At 41.6% G+C, this 25133-nt stretch overlaps 1 protein-coding gene across 2 annotated transcripts in view; it reads left to right on the forward strand.

The window, feature by feature from the left end:
• The first annotated feature begins 1431 nt into the window (after positions 1-1431).
• ITGA2B (integrin subunit alpha 2b) overlaps positions 1432-25133 on the forward strand; it is a 58790-nt gene continuing 35088 nt past the window's right edge. Inside the window, exons 1-7 of one of the 2 annotated variants that reach the window (XM_087918456.1) lie at positions 1432-1664; positions 5444-5574; positions 6256-6353; positions 7365-7530; positions 9726-9775; positions 11389-11434; positions 18181-18315. In XM_087918456.1, coding sequence (XP_087774582.1) covers positions 1471-1664; positions 5444-5574; positions 6256-6353; positions 7365-7530; positions 9726-9775; positions 11389-11434; positions 18181-18315 — 820 coding nt within the window. In that variant the 5' untranslated portion in view covers positions 1432-1470. The remainder of the gene's footprint in view (positions 1665-5443; positions 5575-6255; positions 6354-7364; positions 7531-9725; positions 9776-11388; positions 11435-18180; positions 18316-25133) is intronic. The other variant, XM_026718278.2, reaches the window with a different exon arrangement.

Raw genomic sequence — 25133 nt, forward strand, 5'->3', positions numbered from 1 at the left:
CACCAGCTTGATGAGAGGTGGGCATTGCAAATATATATTCACCACACAGCGCCTTTCAGAAAAACTGAAGCTTTATTTGTGTCGTTTCAGCCGAACACTCAAGGCTGCAAAGTCTCATCTTCCACAAGAGACCATTGGCTACAGGCCGCAATAGCGAAAACATATCAGATTCAATCACTACAGGTGTTCAGGGGCATAACAGCTCATTCAACCAGGAGCACCACAACATCATCAGCGTGGGCCACGCAGGCGCCAATAACTGAAATTTGTCAAGCAGAAACCTGGGCCTCTCAATCGCCCTTTATTAGGCATTATAAAATTGATGTGTTTGCATCTGCTGATGCTTCCTTTGGCAGATGAGTTTTACAGCGGGTCCACAGGGACCAGGATAGGATTCCAAGCCAGATGGATTCCCTCCCGTAGGACAGGCCACACTTTGGTATGTCCCACTACTGGATGCTCTGAACCAGCTCATGGGAGAAAGGGCATTGGTACTTACCTGATACGCCCGTTCTCTTTGAGCTGTGAAGAGCATCTAGCCCCACCCATTTTCCATCTGGTGGGGTCCTGTTCTGGCCAATGAATTGTTAGGATGTAGGGGGCGAGGGTGTTTATTCTCTTGTCTTCACCAAAACTGGGGAACGCTGGGGTGGAGTCCTATGGAGAAGGAGGAGCGTTCCAGAAAATAAGCCCAGCCTAGACATGCAGAGACTGAAGCACCTCCCACTAGTGGATGCTCTTCACAGCTCAAAGGGAACGGGCATATCAGGTAAGTACCAACGCCCTTTTTCATTTATTGAAGTTTCTTTTCCTGAGAAAGGCTGTAATTATGGTCCCTGCTAATTTATAAGTTAAAAGAATAATGTGTATATAAAAACTGATTTGATATAGTGATGAGGCATCACGCTAGAAACTGGGAAACCAGTCCTCCTTAGGCATTAAGATACAAAATTGGGTTACCTTAAGCCAGTTACTTTCTCAGCCTGGGAAGAAGGCATTGGCAAAATTCTTGCCAAGAAAACTGCAGGGACTTGTTCAGGCAGTCACTAGGAGTCAGGGCTGACTTGAGACATCTGCTGCCTCTCCATTCCAAAATCTCACAGGATACTTCAGCAGTTATCTATTTTAACAGGTCCCCATCCAACCCATTCAATGTATGAAACCCCCCAAAAATGGCCATTGGGGGGGAGGGGTGTTAATAATGCTTCTTTGCAACAGTTTTTATCCTAATAAAAGCTTGCTTCAGCTAGTTTCAAGGGCAAGCACTCCATCATTCTCATGTGTTATTGTTAATATTCCCCAGTTCCTGCTGTGAAACTTCTGCAGGATGTCTGATAAATTGATATCTTTCATTCATGATGGCTTTGTGGGGAGGAAGCAGTTTAGGAAATGTGTCATGGTTGTGGTTATTAGGAGTATGATAGAATTAGTGTTATAGCATGAACAACATAGTGCCTGGAAAGAAAGAATATGAAGAAGATGGTTAAAGGCCACAGGTCCTTGGATTTGCTTGGCATGGTCTGGCCCTTCCTGATGAGATTTCTATTCCTTTGCCAAAGAGGATGGACCCTCAATTTGCATGCAGATGCCCCCACTGTGTATTCTGGCCCTACTGGAAGCTATTTTGGATTTGCCTTGGACTTCTTCCAGGACAGTAAAGGAAGGTAGGACCATACTGACCAGAGAATAGTAGACTCTGGCATTGTTAACATAACAGGAATTGGGGAACACAAGGAGTCAGTTTCTTGGGACAGGTCAGCACAATTTATTTTTTATAAATACTAGAGCTATATTCCCAAGCAGAGAACTTTAATGATATTATATTTCATGAAATCTTGAATATGGGTTTAAAATCTAGCAAGTTTTTAAAAAGATTATTAAAATAATTTACACAAATTTCAAGACAATACTGATCTAATGAATCTGGAAAAATTCATTAAAGCTGGACATTTACCCAAAAAAGGACCTCAATAATTCTGTGGGAATACAACATAATTATCTCTTCCTAAACTATATATAATTTGTTTTTCTTAAAGTTATTTTTCCAGATCAAAAATTTCATTCGGAAGAATGAAAAGCAAATGATTTATTCTTAAAGTAGCAACTGAGTAAAATTTATTACAACATGCCAAAGTAAGAAAAGAAAAGAAATGTGTTTTGTTAATATACAGATAGTATTTGACTTAAACCATTGACTTAGCAACCAAAGTTAAAACAACACTGAAAATAAATACAATCAGTCCTCCCATAACCATTGCAGCAATTGGTATGCATTTAAGAAAATTGCAGCAAACTGGGATCCCATGATTGCTGCTTGCAACCTTCCCAGCTGGCTTCTGACAAGCAAGGTCAATGGGGAAGCAGGATTTGCTTAATGACATCATGATTCACTTAATAACTGCAGTGATTCATTTAACAACCATGGCAAAAAGAACATAAAATTGGATATAACTCACTTAACTGCCTTGCTTAAGAATGAAAATTTTGGTCTCAAATGTGATTGTAAATTCAGGACTACCGGTAGTACAATTACACACTGAAAAGGAATACCAAGTGCTGCTACAGTGGCCAAAGCCCCTACTTCAGGATATTTTTAACTGTTCCACAGGACCCCAAGATTTCACGAGATCTTAATAAGAGTCCACAAGAGATTAAGGGAGAGAAAAGAAAAAAAACAGCTGTTTTTTTCATCACTAGAGTGGAGATGGGTGTGTGTGTGTGTTAAATTAACAAATTCCATGGAACAAGTTTGAAAATACCTGGTCTAATTCACCAACAAAGCCAAGGTATAAATTTTAACCGTAACAACCTATAATACTATATTATGGCTTAGTGTTCTCTGTTAACATCTCCTTTGCTGGCTCATAGATCTGTTAGCCAAAGTACATCTCCTAATGTTATTACAATCTATAGGGTTATTTAGATATATTAGATTTGGAAATTATAGGGGCATTATAGCTGCCGCTTGCCAAGTTTGGAGAGGCTGAGCTAGCTTTTCAATCCTCTGCCAGTTCCTTCTTTCCAGCATTATTCAAAGATTGAAGGTGGCTCTTGACTTGAGTTTAATGGATGGGCAAGAGGAGCTCACTCAACTTGATTATCACACAGATCCTTCGGTGCATGCACATTGTTTCCTAGAAGTGACTGGGAAGTTCATTCCTGTTATCTGTTCCAAAAAACTGATCTTTATGTTACGCTTTTTATGTTTATGCCCATGCAACCTACTTTCTGATCAGTAGTCAACAAGCAACTCCAATCAGCACAGCCTAAAGCAGGACTTGCTGATAAATGTAGATTTGTAATATCTGATAAATCTATGTATCTATCATTCATACAGACATACAACTTAAGAACTGTGTGAGGTGTCCACTCTTCAAAATATTATTAAAGGTAGAAGAGAACCCTTTCTGCTTGGACTCTTCAGTGGACATTTTTTTTGTTTAATTTAGATTTTCTGTTTAATTTAAACTGCTCCCTGCATTACATATGCAATGCATACTCCTCTTGTTCTCCTCACTTATCTAGAGCAGAAAAAGATTGTCCATATTTGCCCATCATCATTTATGATTTGTTTTTATGATTCAGCTGACTTTCCTAGAGGAAAGAGAGAAAGCAAAAATAAAAAACGATTAGATCTAACTGAAATAGAAGAAATCCAAATAATCAAGTCCTTGGAAATTCAGAATAGATCATCCAGTATTATATGACCATGCTTATCTAAACATGCCGACAACATTGCTAGGATAATTGTAACTAACTAGGTGGCATAGCAAAGTTCACCTTTTTCAGTTTTTACATTGTTCTAAAAGATGAATATAGGAATTGTTCTTAAGATCCTCCTGCATGTTTCTTGCAAAATGATTCATGGAGTACAACCATGGCTCATTCTTATTCTAAAAATTACAACAGATTTAGTTCTGAAATTAAAGAAACATTAATCTAACAGTACAATCCAAAACATTTGACTTTGCAGTTTATATATATTTGTCACACAGAATACAATGTAGTTATTTTTAGGGAAGGCATTTATTCATGCAATGATACTAAAAATGAATACTTAATCAAAAAGCATAGCTTTAGTCTTGTGACATCATGTCTTGAAACAAATATCACAAAACAAAATAAATATACAGTATAAAAGATTGAACTATAATATATTGTTTCCAACTTTTCAAAGGCAAGACTACTTGGTGAAAGATATATTTCTAATGAACTGGAACTTCATACTCATGGTACACATGGTGTCCTTTGAAAATTCTGGATTTTTTAGGAGAATTTTTACTAGATAGACCTTCAAACAGAGAATATCCCTTTGTGAAACTAAAGATAAGACTGCATTTCCACAATGAGTTAGCTCATAATATAACTTGTTGCCTACTATAGACTGATACAAGAATCTATTGAGAATGTAGCCACTGCATTTTGTAAATCCTATTGAGGAAACCTGCCAGTTGTATTTTATTCAATAAATCATATCCAATACAGGAGTCAAGTGACATTCATTGCACTTCTTCTACCACAATTACTGCAGTCCAAAAATACCTTCCAACTACTCTATTAAATATTGGTGGTACAAAGGCTGAAAATTGGAAACACATGAGAACAGTAACCATAATGTTTTAATATTAATCATGACCCATGCTAAATCCTAATGGGAGAGTAGAAATGAAAAATCTATTTTTATTCCTCTGTGTGGCAAGATTCTGCATTCTTTGGACACTTACTCCATCTACTGGCCTCCTAAAACTTCCTTGTCCCTGATCATCACAGAGCCGTTCCTTGGTGTAAAATGCAAACAATGCCAATGAGCGTCTGCAGAGCCTAGATCAACCTTTTTGGCACCAGGGACTGGTTTCATGGGAGACATTTTTTCCCTGGATTGGGGAGGGGAGTTTCACTTGTTCACCTGCTGCTCATCTCCAGCTCTGCAGCCTGGTCCTTAACACGCCACAGACCAGAAATGGTCTCGGGATTGGGGACCGCTGGTCTAGATGAACCATTATCCATCACCCATCATTCTGTACAATTCACAGAACCAAATATCCTGAGTCTAGTTTGGAACCTATAAAGAGACAGATGCAGGAGACAGATTGGAAGCACTGATTTTAATGCTATTGTCTTGTGTGGTAAAAGCCTATACACTTTAGTTTAAAAGGAGAGCCATATCTACCAAATTCTTATTTCAACTCATCTTGCATGCATTATAACTTCAGGTCCGAATACATCTTAACAACAGAATCTTTTAAATGAATCATATACATCCTCAATTAGTTTTTTTTTTTCTTCAGGAAAAGTCATTGCAAACTTAGCAAAAGTTCAATGTAGTATCCAAAGTATAATAGAATCCCTCCAGATGTCACAGAAATCCATTCAGATTTTTGGTCCTCTCATAATAGAGGGTCTTTTCTATCTAGATACAACCACGTCTTTTTTTCTTCTCTAGCATGAATGTAGTCGTGGGGGCCCCTCGGGCCAATACATCGCAGCCTGGTGTGATAGAAGCAGGTGCTGTGTATTTGTGCCCTTGGAAACCTAATGGTGGTACCTGCATCCCTATTGAGTTTGATACTGAAGGTGAGTGGATTCCCATAATCTGGTCATAAAGCTGTTATGAGCAGTTGCTACTACCATCAAAAATGAGAAAGTGGAGGAGGAAACCATTTGAAAGCTTTTCGGAGTAGCCAACTGATATGAGGAATGAATGAAAACCATCCTATCTTTTTGTACTCATGAGGCCTGAAATCCTATATGGCCTTTGCTCTAATTTAAAAAAAAAAACTATGTCTAAATGTTCAATTCACCTGTAGCTTCACTATCTTTATGTCCAAAGGGGAGCAAGGAGAAGCGTAAGAAAGTATGTTGGGGAAAGAGAAGAGAGAAGGAGGTAATGGAGACAGGATAGGGAAGTTGCAGAAGAAACTAGAGAAAAGGCAGAGTCCTACTCATTTGTCACTAGTATTGATTGTGCCAAGTGCCAGCATTCTGATCTGCAACAGATTAGGACAGGGGTCTCCAATCTTGGCAACTTTAAGCCCAGCAGACTTCAACTCCCAGCTCTCAATTCTGGGAGTTGAAGTCTGCCAGGTGTAAAGTTGCCAAGGTTGGAGATCCTTGGCTTAGGAAATGTAATTTTAGATACAGTAGTATAAGACCATAGATCCATAGCTCAGGAGTTATTTGGGGGACAGGCTAATGTTAACTGCATTTATCTTCTTTAATTGTTTGTATTTTGTCCATGCCACTTTTGCTACCCAGGTGATCAAGTGAGAAAACTTGGTGTCATTACTATGAAAACCTTCAAGTCTAAACAGTGGTTTGGAGCAACTGTAAACACCTGGAAACAAAGTATTATGGTGGGTACTGGTTTCTGATTCTTTCCAAGAAACTCCAAAGTTGATGAAATACTATGTAGCATAAGCCAAACATTTAGCCAAATGATTTCAGAATTAATTTTGACAGGCCACTTTATAAATATTGCCCCTCAGTTATTATAGCTAAATTTAAAGAAATACAGCCATTTTTTAAAAATGAGGTGTCTTATAAGGGCCAAAAATTCAATTAAAAATAAAAATAAGTTGCTAATAACAAATTATAATAAGATTCTCACAGAGACATTTGGGAGTTTTATAAAGAACCAAGAATTGTTCATTGGCATTGCTTTATTTCTCTAGTAATTACTTTGAAACATTAAATTCAGGCTGTATTTATATAATTTTGTGCATCTCTGGTTCATTTTCAAGAGGCATGCTGAGAGAAATTCTCCAGTGAAGTTTTATATGAATGCTGTTGGCTCCACATACTAGTTGTGACCCACATTCATTTGTGCATTCCTAGTTTTCTATCAGAGGTGAGAAATTATTTGCCTTTGATCTACAGAAAGACGGGCAAGGTGTGGTCCTCTGGATGTTTTTGAATTCCAAATGCTCCAGCCAACAATGAGAGATGACAGGAGCTGAAGTGAAAATCTGGAGTGATATCTACTACAGCAAAGCTCTCTAATATTAAAGAAGAACGAAAGGAAAGAACATTAGATAAACAGTGTTGTTTAACTTCCTTGATTGCTACAGGAAATCATACATAATCTAGCTTTTAGAATATGAGGTCCATATAGCTCTGGGTGTGCAAGTAATAGAACCTTAAACATAGGTGGGTTCTTCTATCCTCTATTACAAATGATGGTTTTTTTCATGAATACCAAATGACAAGTCTGATTTTGGCTTGACAAAATGCTCAGTTGTTAGCTTGACCCTTTTTCTGATTTAGTTGAAAATATTTTGTTTGGCCATATTTATTCCACAACAGGCTCATTGTGTCTCACTGATTGTTAGTGCTACAACATCCCTTCCCTTCTTTCAAACTGTCAGGCCTGTGCCCCATTGCAACACTGGAATGCCATGGACAATAAGGAAGAGGCCACCAAAACTCCAGTGGGCAGCTGTTTCTTGGCCACAGGAGACCGTCAGAATTTCTCTGAATACTCTCCATGCCGTCAGATCCATATGCACTCTGCTTACAAATCAGGGTTAAGTGGTAAGTATTGCATGCATATGGTGAGGAAAAGAGGAAGGTGGGCTATCTAAAGGAAGATATACCATGCCTAAAACCTTCCATGGCCTGTTGGGACTATAGCCAATCAAACAGATTATGAAGATGCCTAAGGGAAACTTGGCTTTTTGGTCCCCAAATTACTTCATGACTGGTTATACAAATTGACCCAGTAGTGCTGTGCTATATAAATAAATAATTCACAAATGGGCTGTTTGATCACATAAGTCTTTTTAGAGAGACTGATGGTTATTGTATAAACGTATATACTCATGGACAAAATGAGAATTTTAAGTCCCAAAATACATCTCCTCCAAATTGGGTTTGGATTACCCAGGGAGGAGCTTGTCTGTGAGTATATACAGTAAGTTTTTCTCTCAGCATTTTAAAAGTACATAGGTATTTTGTACAGTAGATGCAATACCCAGTTTTTGCAGATAAACCCATCTCCTGAGAAGCAGACTCTCCAAATGTTAATCAAAATAGCATGAAAAATCACCATCCTCAGGAAATGCATTTCTCATAATATTTTAGTTTAAAAACTTACAATTCATTTTTGGTGTGTATTTTCTGAGGGAAATACAATAGTGGTAAGCCTTGCTTTGAAGTCTATGGCTCTTATGTGTTGATGTGCGGAGGTGCTTGCAACTATGGCCACTCAAACATGAGAGGAAAAATGCATTCTGCACATGTCAAGTGGCACCTTTACATGCTTGAGAATTGCATCCTGATCTTCAGAATAGGAAAATCCCACTTGGGTTGGGAACAAGGAAAAAAATCCCAGGAGGGGGAGACATAATATTTAAGACCAAGTAGGAATAGAATCTTGAGGCAGGGGAAATAAATATTTCTCTCGGTGGTATCATCCACAATTGGGACAGCAAAACTGTGATAGCAGCAGGCTTTGTTCTTCCCCCAAATGACTGAATAGTGCTACCTCATTGTAAAGAGGCCCAGCTCATGTAGCTACTTTTACGATAAAAAAAACAAATTTTGAGTTATATCATTTTTAGTATGTTTTTACTAAAAGGATGACTTGGGAAAGGGGAGATCTTCCTGTTAAGTTGAAGTATGTGGCGAAAGGAAGTGGGGGAAGGGAGGAAAATATTTCAGTTGAATGAGATAATATTTTTGAATATATACCATATTCCTTCAGAAAATCACTAATTAAACAACATAAAATGTCATCACTAAGTCCTTTGATTCCCTTTGAAAAAATTGTCAATTATGTTTGTCAAAAGCAAAGCAAGACTAAAGAATAGCTAAATAATATAGAATATAGAAGTAAAATGTTTAATTATTTATTTATTAAAACATGCATTAAATGATTACGCGGACATCACAATACAGGTAGCCTTTGTCTTGCAACCATAACTGAATCCAGAATTTCTGTTACTAAGCAAGAGAGTTATTGAGTTTTACCCCATTTTATGAGGCAACTTTCTTGCCATAGTTGTTAAGTGAATCCCTGCAGTTCCTAAATTAGTAACATGGTTGTTAGGTGAATCTGGCTTCTGCAGTGACTTTTCTTGTCAGAAATTCATAAAAAAGTGATCACATGACCACAGGACATTGCAATCATCATTGATACATGCTGACAGCCAAGCATCCAAATTTTGTTCACATGAAAAATGTTTATGTAATGCTGTAAAAGTGGTATGCATGAAAAAAGGTCATGTCAATTTTTTCAGTGTTGTTGCAACTTTGAACAATCATCAAATGAAGTATTATTATTATTATTATTATTATTAATAATAATGAATTATTGTAAGTTGAAGACGACCTGTACTACAAAATAGGGATCTATCCAGGACAATACTGTCCTTTGCATGTTTTGACCAGCTGCCATGAAGACTACAATTCTGCCCACAGAAATGGCCTATCTGTTATAGGAAGATTATCAATGTTTACTGAGATTATCAAAAGATCCCACAATATGTAAAATGAAGCAGGGTTATGGTTAAGGCCCTAAGATAACTAGAACACTAAAATTCTGAGGAAAAAAAAAATTAAATCTGTCCTTGGTGGTTGATGCACCAGTTGCTTAGGCTGCCAACATAATGGGTAAGCTTGAAAAATGGGTTAGGGAAGAGCTTCAGGATCCCTCCTTAGGAAGACCCCTTAGGGCAGCTTTCTAATATCACATGATTTTTGAACTTCTCATCTGTTTATTTCATCAGGAAGTGACAAGCGTTACTGTGAAATTGGATTCAGCCTCATCATCTCTCCGGTGAGCTTTGCAGGGGGGAAATGCAATGGTCCTGAGACAACCAATCTGCAAACTCCAAGTGGCTGACTAGCATGGTTACCTCTAGAAAACACTCCAGGAGAAAATACTGATGGAATTGTCTATAACTTTGTACAAATGCTTCTTGTGCTTCTGGTAATCTGGGGAGGCAAGACAATGATCCAGCTGATTGTAAAGTAAAAACGCTCTTATATGTATGCCAGCCTCTTGAAGACGTTGATAGGGCAATGACAAATGAAAATTGATTTTCCTAGCAATGAGATGTGTACCCTTTGGTCTTCTTGGTGGTTGAGGAAATGGAAATTGTGAACATGTGTGCCGTCACACAAACAATGTAACTTAGTTGGTGTTGTGGTTAGCTGGCAGAAGGTGCAGATGGCTGAGGAGAGCAAGGACTCTGATAAGGGGCCAGGACCATCAGGGAGTAGACTGCTGCCTTCAGAGATTGTGCGGGCTGACAGCAGTGATAGGAGGTTCCCGAGGAGCCTGTGCCAAGTGCGCGTGCGTGCAGGATTGATTGTAGGAGAGAGCAATTACAGCAGCACAGGTGACTCAGGAGTGAGGCTACAAGGTAATGGCCCCTCCCTCAAGAGGATAAAAGCCAAGTTTAGAAAAGCATTCTTTGCAGACAGCAAAGAAGCTCTAAAGCTCAACTTATGGACATCTTAGTTCGTATTTGGGGAATCTTGTAAATTAGTTCTTATCTCTGACTTTTTGGCATCATTGACAAACAACTTGGCAAGGCTCCTTCTTGTCGGAGCTAATTAGTGGAAAGCAGCCTTCAGAATAGAATTTGTTATTAAACTTAAAAAGTAGGGGCTCCTGACCCTCCTGGTTGGGTCAGAACAGTTCCTATAAGTATGTAATTACATCATTTGACAATGGCATCATGATTCTTGAATCATTTTGGTACTATTATTGCTTGTTACGGATATCTGTGTCCCACAAGGATATGTAACTCAACAATATGTATCTACAGTGTTCAATGGCTTTTAGCGTTGGCTGCCATATGACTCAGTGGTCATATGAACAAGCTTGCCAGACAAGGGGAGATTCTACAATACTAGTTTTGTTATCATTAGCAGATTCAAAATGGTTCTGAAGAAAGCTATCTCTAAAGAGACAACATAGCAGGTATTTCTCCAGTGCCATATAGCCAGCTTACACCAAATACATACCCACTAAAAGCTGAAAACACTGGTGGTGGACATGAATCTTTCTTGCAAAGATCTGAACAGGCAGGCAGAAAGAAACAGCATATAAAGGCAAGGTTGACTCACTGTGGTAACATATGTTTTGTTGTTGTATAAACCATAATAGTTCTTGCATTCAGGAATGAAGCAAACTTATGTGTCCCTGGATAATGTTATAGGATCCAATCTGGGGCAGGCAGTCACTGGGACCACAGATTTAATAAATCTCTAGTCCTCTAGACAGTCCCAACATGGATCTTGTTCTTACATTCAGGCATGGTTTATATGCAAAGTTCAGGAAGATAATCAGCAAAAACTGATTGTGAAATAGACCTAACACATATTCTGAATTCTTAGATATTTACTTTACTTTTTCCTACTTTTGTTGTCTTCTTCCCACAGTCTGGGTGGCCGATGCTTGGTGCACCAGGTGGCTATTATTTCACAGGTAAATGTATCAACTGTTACAAACACCAAGAAATCTGTTGTCCTCAAAATGCTATATCCTGTTCTTGTCAATCATTTTAATCATTTATTGCAGATCTTGAGAAGTTGCCAAAAAGAGTAATAAAGATAGATAATGAATTGAAGCAGCACCCTCTGTGAGGAAAAGTTGTTCCTTAGCTTAAGGGGAAAAAGAAATACTAATACAATATACAGTGTGATGTTTTATTTTCTCAGCCTCACAATCTTACTGTAGACATAAAGCTAAACCTATTAAATTAGAAAATGGGAAGGACAGACAGAAAGAAGAACTGCTTCGTGCTTTATCAGAGAGGAGCTGAGCAGATATCTGATTTGGACAGCATTCATGCATGATGATACCATAGTAGCTATATTATTATTATCAGCCCAGTATCAGATTCGCTTAACGACCACATGATTCATTGGGGAAAAAAGATTATAAAACTAAACTCACGTAACAAATGCCTCACTTAGTAATGGAAATTTTGCTCTCAGCTGTAGTCATAAGTTGAAGACTACCTATTACTTAGTTTCTGGAGGAAGATGGCTCTAATTGTACTTTCTCATTAAATACAACTACTCAATTATGGGGGATGCGGTGGCTCAGTGGCTAAGGCACTGGGCTTGCCGATCAGAAAGATTGTCAGTTTGGCAGTTCAAATCCCTAACACCATGTAACAGAGTGAATTCCCATTACTTGTCCCAGCTTCTGCCAACCTAGCAGTTCGAAAGCATGTAAAAATGCAAGTAGAAAAATAGGAACCACTTTGGTGGGAAAGTAACAACATTCCGTGCACCTTCGGCGTTTTGTCATGCTGGCCACATGACCACAGAGATGTCTTCAGAAAGTGCTGGCTTTTCAGCTTTGTAATGGAGATGAGCACCACCCCTAGTGCCAGAAACAACTAGCATGTATGTGCAAGGGGAACCTTTACCTTACCTTTACTCAATTAGACCCATTGTACTAATTGTGTTTGTGAATATCTGCAGGTATCTTATGGCTATCGTGGGAATAAAATGCTAGCCTAAAATGCTTTTGTTCAGATTCATCACGGTATAAGAGCCATGGTGGCACAGTGGTTAGAAAGCAGTAGTGCAGATTAACTCACTGCTCATTCCAGGTGTCTGGGAGATTCTCAGTTATCCAGGTCATGGCTGCCCCAAAGGTGCTTTTTCAAGAGGCAACTGGACTTTCTGAAGAAGCTTCTTGTTAAGTTCGGATAATGAGAGGCTCGACCAGGGCATTGGTGCAACAAAATACTTTATTTAAAAATAAAGGACTGATTGTGCTCGCCCCGCCTGGAACGGGTTCGCAGCAACCAGCGACTAACCGAACCCTGCAGCCTGCTTATATAGCCGGCTGCTGGGGATGGTCAGCCAATGGGGAAGCAGCAAAACGCCGCAGCGCGGCGGACCTGAGTGGGAACTGTAGAGAGTTCCAGGGACATAACACCCCTTCCCCCAGATGTGAACACGCATAATCGCTCAAATAAGCTGGAGGTCTGTGTGGGCGCCCTGAGCGACGTAATTCTGGTGAGTTGACCACTGGCCCAGAGTCCGAAGTGGATGGTTGAACTGGTGTGGAAACGTGAGCTTGCCCAGCGGTCTGCGTTGGTCTGGGAGTCGAACAGCTGACCGGTAACAGTGCGTCCTCGTCCGTTGGCTCGGGTGACATACCCGTCTGGTGGTCTCTGTCTGTGCCCACGCTTCTCGTCTCTCGTGGTGGTGGTGAGGGATCTCTGGGACTGAAGTTGAAGGAAGCCTGGTGTGGTGTCTGTGTGCTGGACTGTGCCCATGACTCTGCGCTGGTAATAGTGTCTTGGCGCTACATAGCTGGTCCAGGTGCCTTTTCCAGATGCAGCCGTCCTCTAGCTGGACTCTGTATGACCTGGGACCGGTGATGGCTACGACCACTCCAGGGATCCATAGGGGTCTCCGCATAGTTCCTAGCGAAGACACGTTCCTGCAAAACAAAACCTCTGATCCCCGATGATGAAGCAAGGGGCGAGTCAGGGCAGTAATTTGGGTGAAGCCTATCTAACACAGTTCTTAGGCGTCTACCCATCAGTAGTTCAGCTGGGGATTTATTAGTGACCGTGCACGGGTTGAGTGCTGACTCAGCAAGAAACGGGACAGCTTATGGTGCCAGTCTTCTTTGCTGAATCTGGCCAATGCTTCCTTCGTGGTTCTAACGGCTCTCTCCGCCAATCCGTTGCTGGCAGGGTGAAAGGGAGCCGTGAAGATGTGACGGATGCCAAGGTTTGCGGTGAAACGACTGAATTCAACTGAGGCAAACTGGGGGCCATTATCAGAAACTATAGAGTCAGGAAGCCCGTGTCACGAATAGGCGGGTCAACTCCTTGGTGACGGCTTGTGTGGTGGTCGTGGGATAGTTGGGCCACGTCAATCCACTTAGAGTATGAGTCTACAACCACCAAGAACATTCTGCCGTGAATTGGACCCGCTAAGTCAATATGTAGTCTGGACCAGGGTGCGTTGGCGCTTTCCCACTTTGTGGGGTGGTGACTGGAGGGATGGTCTGGACTCCTGGCAGGGCTGGCAAGAGCTTACCCATTTGATGATGTCGTCGCCGAGACCTGGCCACCACATCGTAGCTTCGTGCAACGCCTTCATCCTGACGATGCCAGGGTGGCCCTCGTGTAGTGCCTCCAAGACTCGGGTGCGCAGTTGGGTCGGGATGACCACTCGCGTGCCCCACAGCATACAGCCCTGCAAACTAGATAATTCTTGTTGGCGGGTTTTAAAGGGTGTGAATTCGCTATCGATATTAGTGCCCGGCCACCCCTCCTCACCCAGTCCAGTACCTGGGCGACCGCTTTGTCCGTTTTGGATTTGGTGGCGATGTCGAGAGCAGTGATTGGGAGGTCGAGCTGGGTGACCTCGAAGATAGCATGGACCGGGGCCGGGTCTTCAGCTGGAGCAGGCAGGGGCAGCGGCTGAGAGCGTCTGCGTGGCTTAAGGTTTTTCCTGGGCGGTGTATGAGTTTATACGAGTAGGCTGCCAGGAATAGGGTCCACCTCGTCATTCTTGGAGACAATACTTGTGGAGTCTGTTTGTCTCCGTCTAGAAGACCCAGGAGAGGCTTATGATCCGTGACTAGCTCGAAGGAGTGGCCAAAAAGGAATTCATGAAATTTCTTTACTGCTGCCATGGCAGCTAAAGCCTCCTTGTCTATCTGGCTATAGTTTCGCTCTGTTGATGAGAGAGTTCTGGAAAAGAAGGCGATTGGTGCTTCGGAGCCATTAGGTAGTCTGTGGCTTAAAACAGCTCCAATCCCAAAAGGGGATGCGTCAGCTGCTAACACTAATGGAAGATGGGGGTCAAACTGAAGAAGGACTGCATCTGAAGTGAGTAACGACTTGACTGCGCGAAATGCGGTGTCTTCCCTGTGACCCCAGTGCCAAGGAGAGTTTTTATCTAAGAGCCTATGCAGAGGCTCTGCCACTGAAGCCTTGTGGGGCAGGAATGATGCATAAAAGTTCAATAATCCAAGGAAGGCCTGTAACTCTGCTTTGGTGGTTGGTATGGGTGCTTCATGTATTGCCTTAACCTTGGACTCCAGGGGGTGAATGCCTGAGGCGTCAATTTTATAACCCAGAAAGTCCACCTGTCTAGTGGCAATGGCACATTTCTCCCTTTTTAATTTGAGCCCATGCTGTCTAAACCTATCCAACACAGCTCTAACTCTCTGGAAGAGTTGGGGTCTGTCCCTGGCCGAGACTAAAATGTCGTCGAAGTAGGGTACTACGCCAGGGAGGCCCTGAAGTATGCGCTCCATGAGGGATTGGAAAATACCCGGGCAACACTCACGCCAAATTGGAGACGCTTGCACCGGAAGGCACCCCTGTGAGTGACGATGGTTTGAGTTCGGCTGTTTGATTGTCAACAGGGAACTGTTGATACGCTATGACATGTCCAATTTGGCTAAAATGTTGCCGGGTTCAAAAGTGTGCAATAGATGCTGAATGACAGGGACTGGGTAAGCGCTAACTTGTAAAAACCGGTTAATTGTGGTTTTATAGTCCGAACAAATTCTCAGACTGCCATCCTTCTTAAGGGGGGGTGACGATTGGTGTCTCCCATTTGGCGAAGTCTGTTGGCTCAATGACCCCTTGCTTTAATAACTTGTCCAGCTCCGCATCCAGTTTAGGCCAGATGGCGAATGGGACTCTACGAGGTTTCAGCCTGATTGGAACTGCCTGGGGGTCGACTGAGAATGAGATGGGGGTACCGTTATAACACCCCAGCTCATTGCTGAATACGTCTGAGTAGTCAGCGAATAAGGAGTCAGTGTCAGAAGTTGAGACAGCATGGACTCCTGTTAAACCTAGGCCGAGATGGGGAAACCAATCAAGCCCCAATAGAGAAGGGAGATTGCCGTTAACTACCACTAGAGGCAGGTAACCTTTGAAAGTTTTAAAATTAACATGGAACTTGCCTTTGCCAAGTACCGGAATGTCCTTCCCCTGGTAGTCCCTCAAGGAGAGCTGGCACTTCTGGAGTTGGTTTCTGGATAGCTTGGGCTGTAGCTTCTTGAGGGTGTTCCAAGAAATAATTGAGAGCGCTGACCCCGTGTCAACCTCCATACGACAAGGTTTACCTTCTAATAAAACGGAGAGTGAGATTTTACTAATGGCATGGCAGGTATGTTTAGTAAAGTAGCGAGTGCGACAGTTTAGTACTTGCCTTTGTGGACCAGATTGTGAAAAGGAGGGACCCCCATGCGTTGAACTGTGAGCAGCCTGGCAGACCCTGGCGATGTGCCCCTTTTTGTGGCAATTGTTGCAGTAGGCTCCCTTGAACTTGCAGGTGGCCCTCGGATGAGATCCGCCACAGGACAGGCACAGGGTGATGTGCTTAGGTGGGTGGCTGCTTTCTTGCCTGGCTCCTACCTGTGGTTGTCTGGCCTGAGCAAGGCGGTGGATGTCAGCCTGATCGCTGGAATCCTCTGCGTTGACCACCTCTTCTGAATGGATGGTGGCAGCGGGTTGTTTGTGCACGGGACCTTGGATTTCAGTGGCTGATTGCGTAGCCAATTCTGCTGCCAAGGCTTCCTCGACGGCTTGGGCGAGGTTGAGGTCCTTCTTGGCCAATAGACGTCTTTGGAGATGGAGGTCTTTGACCCCACAGACGAGCTGGTCGAGGAGCATGTCATCTAGGTAGCTCCCAAACCCACAGTGGAGCGCTGCAGTCCTCAAGGCGGCCATGTATTGGTTGATAGTCTCTTTTTCTGTTTGCTTCCTCATGCGGAAGGTGAATCTCCTGGCAATCTGTGAGGGTCTAGGAGAATAATGGTTAGTAAGGATTTCTAACAGTTCAGTCCAGGGAATGTTTTTTAACTCACGTGGAGCTACCAGTGCTGTGGCGGTGTCGAAGACGATGGCCCCGCAATAGCTCAGAAAAAATGATTTTTTCCGGTGCTCCCCTGCATCAGCCAGCCCTATGGCGTCGATGTAGTGGTTAAAACGATTCTTGTATGACTCCCACTTCTCCTCATCCGGCTTGAACGATGGGAAAGCTGGGTTGGAGTTCATGATGAGAATCTCGTTGGATAATCTGTTGAGAAAATCTCTCTGGGGCAGCAACAGGACGGTTTTTGTGCCTATGGCAGGCAAGTGACTTCAGCTCTGGAGAGGTTTTCACAACTCTCTCCCTCTCTCTGGGTTAACACGAGGTTAGGCTGCAACGGCCGTTGACAGCGTTTTGAATTTCGCGCCTGCGTGGCGTCAGTGACTTCGAAATACAGCACGCGCTGTATTCTTGAGCGGAAATTCAAATGACAGCCGTTTGAATTTCGCGCCTAGAAAAACGAGCAGCTGCAGCTCGCAGCGCTACACTTTCCCTGTAGCTGGCTAACTAGCGGCTACAGACGCTTTCTCACTCTCACTTGTTCGCTGACCTCTCTCTGGCTGCGGATCAGCGTTCGCTCGCGCCTGCTGATCGTCTCTCTGGCTGTGGATCAGCGGCTAGTGATTCAGCGGTTGCATTTTGCCTCTGGTAGCCATCCCATCCTCGTCGCCAGTGTTAAGTTCGGATAATGAGAGGCTCGACCAGGGCATTGGTGTAACAAAATACTTTATTTAAAAATAAAGGACTGATTGTGCTCGCCCCGCCTGGAACGGGTTCGCAGCAACCAGCAACTAACCAAACCCTGCAGCCTGCTTATATAGCCGGCTGCTGGGGATGGTCAGCCAATGGGGAAGCAGCAAACGCCCCCGCAGCGCGGGCAGACCTGAGTGGGAACTGTAGAGAGTTCCAGGGACATAACACTTCTTGGATGAGAAATGAAACTTCTTCAAAAAAAAAAAACAACCAGAAAGTCCAGTTGCCTCTAGAAAAAGCACCTTTGGGATGCTCAACCCAGGAGTTCAATTCTGGGAAGCTCAAGGTTGACTCTATCCTTCTGAGGTCAGTAAAATGGAGACCCAGATTTTTGGGGGAAATATGCTGACTCTGGTAAACCATTTAGAGAGGATTGTGAAGTGGTATAAAGTCTAAGTCCTATTGCTATTGATGTAATGAGATCAGAAACAGGGAAGGAAATATATACGGCTGGGAATTTCTGGGAGTTGAAGTCCATGTATTTTAAAGCTGCTAAGGTTGAAAAATACTCATGTAGATGTTCTGGACCTGCAGTCTCCCATATAGCAGCTTGTCCAATTAGAGTGCAGCTGCCATTATAGAGAAGTGTCTCTTGCCTTCTTTTAGGTTTGTTCTATTCAGTTGCCCTGTCAGAGGTTGAAGCAAAATATCCTCGTTCATCTTCTACTTTGCTGTGGTACGTGAACTCAGAACTGGTAACAGAAGATTATAGACTGAAGAAATATGAGGATGGATACCGAGGTGAGTGGCATTCTTTTCCTTCAGCAGACTCTGGGTACATACAGAAGGTCAAGGTAGCATATACCGGAGGAGGTTAGGAGTTGGGCCCAAAGTCCTTAGCAAATGTTCCTCTTCTTTTGAGGTACCTCTTTATTCTTTGTGCTTGGTGGCCAAACCATGAATTGGTCCAGTCAAATGCTGGATTTGTTTTTCTCTGGTGCAATGTAGCCAATTATCACACTATGCAGGAAATTGCAACCTGTTTGTTCTGTACAGCACAAGGAAGTGCGCTTTTAGGACTATATCATAGATCGGGAGAGCCCCCAATACACCAATTATAATAGTTTTTATACACTTTTGGAAAACAAATGCACATGCTCATTAGCAAACCATGGGCGGCAAACAACAAAATATGGTGGAGGATGATCCTCCCAGAAGATGGGTTTCTTAGTAAAACATTACAGCCCGCAGTGTTTTGTCCCTAACTGATAAGACTGATTATGAGGTATGCAAAACTTTCTAGCTAATTTATCTGCAACAGGAAACAGACTTTAGCCAGGGTTAGGATTCAAAAATCCCAACAACCAGTTCGCTGCCCAGTTGCTGGGTGGGCATGGCCATGGTGGGCATGGCCTACTGGAACTACCTGTTTCTGGCTTCTGGTGGGCCTCCAGAGCCCAGGGGAAGCTATTTTCACCCTCTCAAGGGTCCGGAGGCCGCTTCTAGGAGGATGAAAATGGCCTCCCCCAGGCTCTGGAGGCCCACCGGAAGCCAGAAACAGGCCCATTTCATGACCTCGGGTACTTCCGGGAGGGCTGTTTTTTGCCCTTCCAAGGGTCCAGAAGCCTGGGCCTCTGGGAGGGTGGAAACAGCCTCCCCCAGGCTCTGGAGGCCCACTGGAAGCTGGAAACAGGCCCATTTCTGGACTTCCGGAAGGCCCATTCCCCCCCGAGCCTCCACTTGGACCCTGCACGTACCTGCATTGCATGGAGACTCCTGGGAGGGGCAGTGGCAGGTGGGCGGGGACAGCCGGTCATTGAAATAACTTTAACTTTAACATCCGGTTCGCTCGAACCAGTCTGAACCCGTAAAATCCCACCCCTGACTTTAGCCCTGAACCAAACTGCTGCTTTGAGTTACTTGATCAAGCTATCAGGTAGCCTCCCAGGTAAGAGCGTGAGGCCCAAGAATGAGAGCCCCCAAAGATAGAAACGTGAAAGGTTTTCAACAAAATGGAGTTGGTTTCTCTGGCTAAAACTAGCTATACCAATTCTTCTTGCTTGTGCTGATATGCCAAAAGTGAACCATCAACCATCTTTCATACTAAAATTGGCCCTTGAGCTAATTTTAAACCAGGGGTGTCTATATAGAAGAAGGGTTAAAAAAAAGTCAAGATGATAAGCATGAGTGCAATTGAAGGCCTGCAGAGGCATTTACCCAAAAGGGTGGCATAGTCAATTGATTGCCGCGGACGTTTCTGTTCAAATGGCTTCTACCAGGGACCAGTTCAACTATGTGCCAAATCCATCTCCTTGCAGCACCCTGGCTGGCTGAAAAAAGAGAAAAAGAGTCAAAATGAGGGAGCAAAAGAGAGAAATGCCTGACCTTCCTTGTGGTAACAACTGCTGTAAATGAGCTTAAATTTTTAGTAAACAGCAATTACTGTTTCTTCTCAAAATAATGTCTTATACCCTGCTTTTCTTAGGCCTTACTTTTCAACTATTACTCCCTCCTGAGAAATTATCTCTCTTTAGTTTCATAAATGTATCATATGCTGGCTGCATATTATTTTCAGCTTCTGGAACCTTGCCTCTCCCCACACCCTTGATACGAGGTTGGCCCCCAACCCTCCTATCTTTTCATAAGGGCCTAATCATGTGGCTTTGCCAGTCAGCTTGGGACACCAGTGAGGAAAAGCAAAATGGAGGTGTTTGATTCAGTAATAACAGATCCTACCTCTCCCCCCGCTCTGCCCCCCATGTGGTTTTAACTTTTTATGTTTTAGCTTAAATGTAATTGTAAGCTGCTCAGAGTTACCCTATGGTAAGATGAGCAGCTGATAAATTTTATCAATAAACAAATAAGGATCTTTATAGACCACTCTCCCCACTTTGTGGCATAGTCCAGGGAAGTTTAGTATGAAAGCTAAAATGCTCTAGATGAAGAATTCTATGCTCAAGTTCACATTGTTTTTTTTAAATAAATTTTATTAATGAACAACAAAAAGAAAAACATTTAAAAACAATGAATGTGGTGCATACATCCCGCATACCTATTTGTCTTACATCCTCGTATAATACATGTAACAAAAAATACAAATTTACATATATACATAAATATTTATCATTGTTAATACATTTACTCCTTTCTTTTTTAAACCAGTGGTAAAACTTCTCCCAAATTTTGTAGTAATCAGATTCAGTCTTATCTTTTAATTCTTGGGTTACTCTATCCATTTCAGCGCACGTCCAAATTTTTCTAATTATTTCCATCTCGTCTTTCCATCTTTGGTCCATGGCTAATCTCACAGCAGTGGTAACATGGACTATTAAGTATATTATCTCTTTATTATATTTTCCCACATTGATTCCCAATAGAAAAATTTCAAGTCTAAATTCTATTTTAATTTTACACATCTCTTCTAACCAATTTCTAACTTTGAGCTTTTTCACATTTCCACCATACTTGGTAGTATGTTCCAATTTCTTTGTGGCATTTCCAACATTTAGGGGATAATTTCGGACACATTCTTGCCAATTTTGATGGTGGAATGATGCCACCAAGGTTATTTTTCTATTCCTGTTCCATAAAATTTTCCAATCATCCAAATTTATGCCATATCCAAAAACTTTCATCCAGGCCAACATCGTTTCTTTCACCTTTTCCTCTTCCAGTTTGCATTCTAATAATACTTTGTAAGTTTTTAAAATCAATTTCTCATCTGTTCCTAGTAACATTTTATCTAATTCTGTTTTCTATCTACTAATACCCCATTCTTTATATCTTTACTATATCTCGGCTGTAATTGTAAATAGGCCCACCATTCTATCTCAAATCCCAAATCTTTCAACTCCTGTGTTGTTTTTAAATCACCCTTCTCATCTAATATGTCCTCATATGTAATGACCTGGCCCAGTGGTGGTATTCAAAAACTTTTACTACCAGTTCTGTAGGTGTGGCTTGGTGGGTGTGACCATGTGACTGAGTGGCATGTCATTTTTTCCAGCCCCCACCCATTTGGGGGAACTTCTTAGCCTCTGAGGGGGCATTTTTGCTCCCCTAAGGCTCCTCTGGGGCTCAGGAAAAAAACAGAGCATGGGAGGACATGCAGCACCGCTCCAAGCTCTGTTTTGGGAGCTTCCTAGCCTCAGAGAAGCCTCTGGGGGACGTTTTTCCTCTCCTAAGTCTCCTCTCGGGCTCTGGGAGGCAAAAAATGGAGGGGGGGTTGAGCTCCTCCCTCCATTTTTTGCCTTCCTTGGCTTCAGCAAGGGGAATCCCAGCACAGCTGATCTTATCTACAGCTGATTATCGGGAGGGGAAAAAAGAAATACCTTCAGCGAATGTCAGGCAGGCGGGTGGGGTGAGCGAGCACTAGGCAGGAGGGCAACCAGGTGGGGGCGTGGCCATCTAGAACTTACTACTGGTTCAGAGACCCACACTAAATTCTTGCTACTGGTTCGCCCGATCCGTTGCAAACTGGCCTCGGCACAATAAATGTGAGTACATTAACACTTCTAATGTAGATGAATTAGATGTTTGTCCTGTCACAAAAAGGCATGCCACCCTGCCTGTAAGTTATATCCTTCTGATATTAATATTCTTTTATTTTTAACACTTATCCAATCTTTAACCCAGATCAGAGTAGCCGCTCTGTGATATATTTCCCAATCCGATAGGCCAAATCCTCCTCTTTCAGTAGCGTCCTGCAACAATTTCAGTCTAATTCTGGGATTTTTTCCCTGCCATATAAATTTTGATACTACCTTATCCAATTGATCAAAAAAAAAATTCTCTAATTTTGCCCGAGTGTTTTGGAATAAAAACAATAATTATGGTAATACATTCATTTTTATAGATGCAATTCTCCCCATAAAGGGAAGTCTTAAGTTGCTCCATTTCCTAAAATCTTCGGTTATTTTTTTAATTAGTGGAGTATAATTATCCTCTTTGAGGGTTATACATTTTGCCAAAATTACAATTCCCAAATATTTAATTTTATTCGTCATCTGGATGTCCATTATCCTCGTTAAATTTTCCTTTTGTGCATTTGTCATATTTTTTGTAAGTATTTTAGTTTTTTCCTTGTTAATTTTTAGCCCCACAACTTCTCCAAATTCCTCTAATTGCTCTAACAATTTTGGTCCAGAATATTGCAGATCTTCTAAAATAAAAACCAAATCATCAGCAAAGGTTTGTAATTTATATTCTTCTTTCTTTTTTTTTTAGCTATTTTACTTCCGGTTCTTTCCTAATTATTCTTGTTACCTCTAATGTCAAAATAAATATAATGGTGATAATGGACATCCCTGTCTCGTTCCTTTTTGTATCTCAAAATTATTTGTTGTATGATCATTTATCAATATCCCAGCTTCTTGTTTGTGATATATTGCTAATACCACATTTAGGAAGTTTTGCTCAAAATCCAGACACTTAATTTGTTGCAGAACGAAACTCCATTTTACATTATCAAAGGCCTTTTTAGCGTCCAAGAATAATAGTGCTACCTGTTCTCTACTACGATCTTCATAATACTTTATGATGTCTAAAATTGTCCTGATATTATTCCTAAGATGCCTATGTGGAAGAAAGCCATTTTGATCTGTGTGTATAAATTTGTTTAATATTTTCTTGAATCTTTTGGCTATTATAGTTACGAAAATTTTATAGTCCACATTTAATAGAGATATTGGCCTGTAGTTTCTTATCTTTGTTTGGTCTTTTTTTCCTTTTGGAATGATCTTGCCTTATCCATGACTTCATTAAATAATTTGAGTAATCTGTCGCCTAATATTTCTTGTTGGGAGGGAGGGACTGCATCTGGGCCAGCCGCCTTATTGTTTTTTTGTTATTTATTGCCCAAGTCATTTCTTCAGGATTTATTCTTCTGTTCAATAAGCTTTTTTCTTCTTCTGATATTCTCAGAAGGTTCACTTTCTTTAAACAGTTTATCACTTTTTCTTCTGTTACACATTCTTCTTCTTTATACAGATCCTCAAAAAATTTCTGAACTATATTCCTTTTTATTTCTTCTTGATAATATATTTCTCCCTGTTCGTTTTGTAGTTTAGTGATCCATCTTTTTTCCACTTGTTTCTTCAATTTTCAGGCTAGCCATCTTCCTGATTTATTGGCGTTCTCAAATACATTTTGTTTTATTCTTTTCAGTTTTGGGGCTAGGTCTTCTTTTTCCAGCAAGTTTATTTCATCTTTTATTAAATCCATTCGCATTTTTATCTCTTTCTGTTTTTGGTTCTTCTTGCAGCTTCATCTCGAAGTTTCTATATTCCATTTATAATGCTTTTCGTTGTATCTTCTTATTCTTGTTTTTATTTGCCATATAATTTATCTCCACCCCTCTCATAAATGTTTTAGCCGTGTCCCAGGTGTTTTGTAAGGATGTGTCTTCTTCTTTGTTCTCCTTAAAGAAGAGTTTCACTTCCTTTTCCAGTTTAATTTTAAATTCCTCCTCTTTTAGGATCACTCTTTGTAAATTCCATCTTGGTGTCTTGGATCACCCTTTCCAGCTAAACTTGATATAGCTATGATCTGCCCACAAGCTCGGTTCAATTTCTATTTCAGTTTTTTCTGAGATAAGCTTCTTCGGCATCCATACCATATCCAGTCTCGACCAAGACTGATGTCTGTTAGAATAAAACGTTCTCTCCATGCATCATAAATCTCAGCCTCTTTTGCCAATCATTAAAATTTTTCGGTTTGCAAGCTTCGGCGGCGGCAGGAATCCGTGATCGTGTGCGGTTCCTGCTGCGCTCGCCGCTGGAGTGCCCCCGATCCAGCCAGATTTGAGGGCTAATATCCTACCATCTTTATCTTTAAAAATTTCTTTAGCTGAGATCCAATCTTTTATGTATAACACCACTCCTCTTTTCTTTTGTTTATCTAATGACATAAAAGTTCACATTGTTGAGGTATGCTCTTGTTTGGATAAATGCATGTTCTCCAGTAACATTGAATTGCAAACCAGGGCATACAAAACCTTTGCCAGACCGATTCTCGAATACGCTCATCTGCCTGGAATCCACACTGTATAATGGACATTAATTGAACAAGTCCAGAGGTATTTCACAAGAAAAGTACTCCACTCTTCAGCTCACAATAGAATAACTTATGCCACCAGGCTTGATATTTTGGACCTAGACAACTTAGAACTATCCCGCCTACGGTCTGACCTAAGCTTAGTACACAAAATTGTCTGCTACAAAGTCCTACCTGTCAATGATTACTTCAGCTTCAACCACAATAATACAAGGGCAAACAATAGATACAAACTCAAAGTAAACCACTCCAAACTTGACTGCAGAAAATACGACTTCAGCAATAGAATGGTCAATGCCTGGAACTCACTGCCTGACTGTTGTTACATCCTCAAACCCCCAAAACTTTAACCTTAAACTGCCTACTGTGGACCTCACTCCATTCCTAAGAGGTCTGTAAGGGGGCGTGCATAAGTGCACTAGCGTGCCTACCATCCCTGTTTCCATTTATTCATACTCATTTATTATGTATATACTTATACCACTTTATACTTATATGTTTATATATTACGTTCATACTTAGACTTGTTTGACAAACTAAACTAAATAAACTAAATAGGACTCAGG

This window comes from Pseudonaja textilis, chromosome Z (assembly GCF_049901715.1).
Source record: "Pseudonaja textilis isolate UNSWEBS1 chromosome Z, rPseTex1.2, whole genome shotgun sequence".
NCBI classification, from domain to species: Eukaryota; Metazoa; Chordata; class Lepidosauria; order Squamata; family Elapidae; genus Pseudonaja; species Pseudonaja textilis.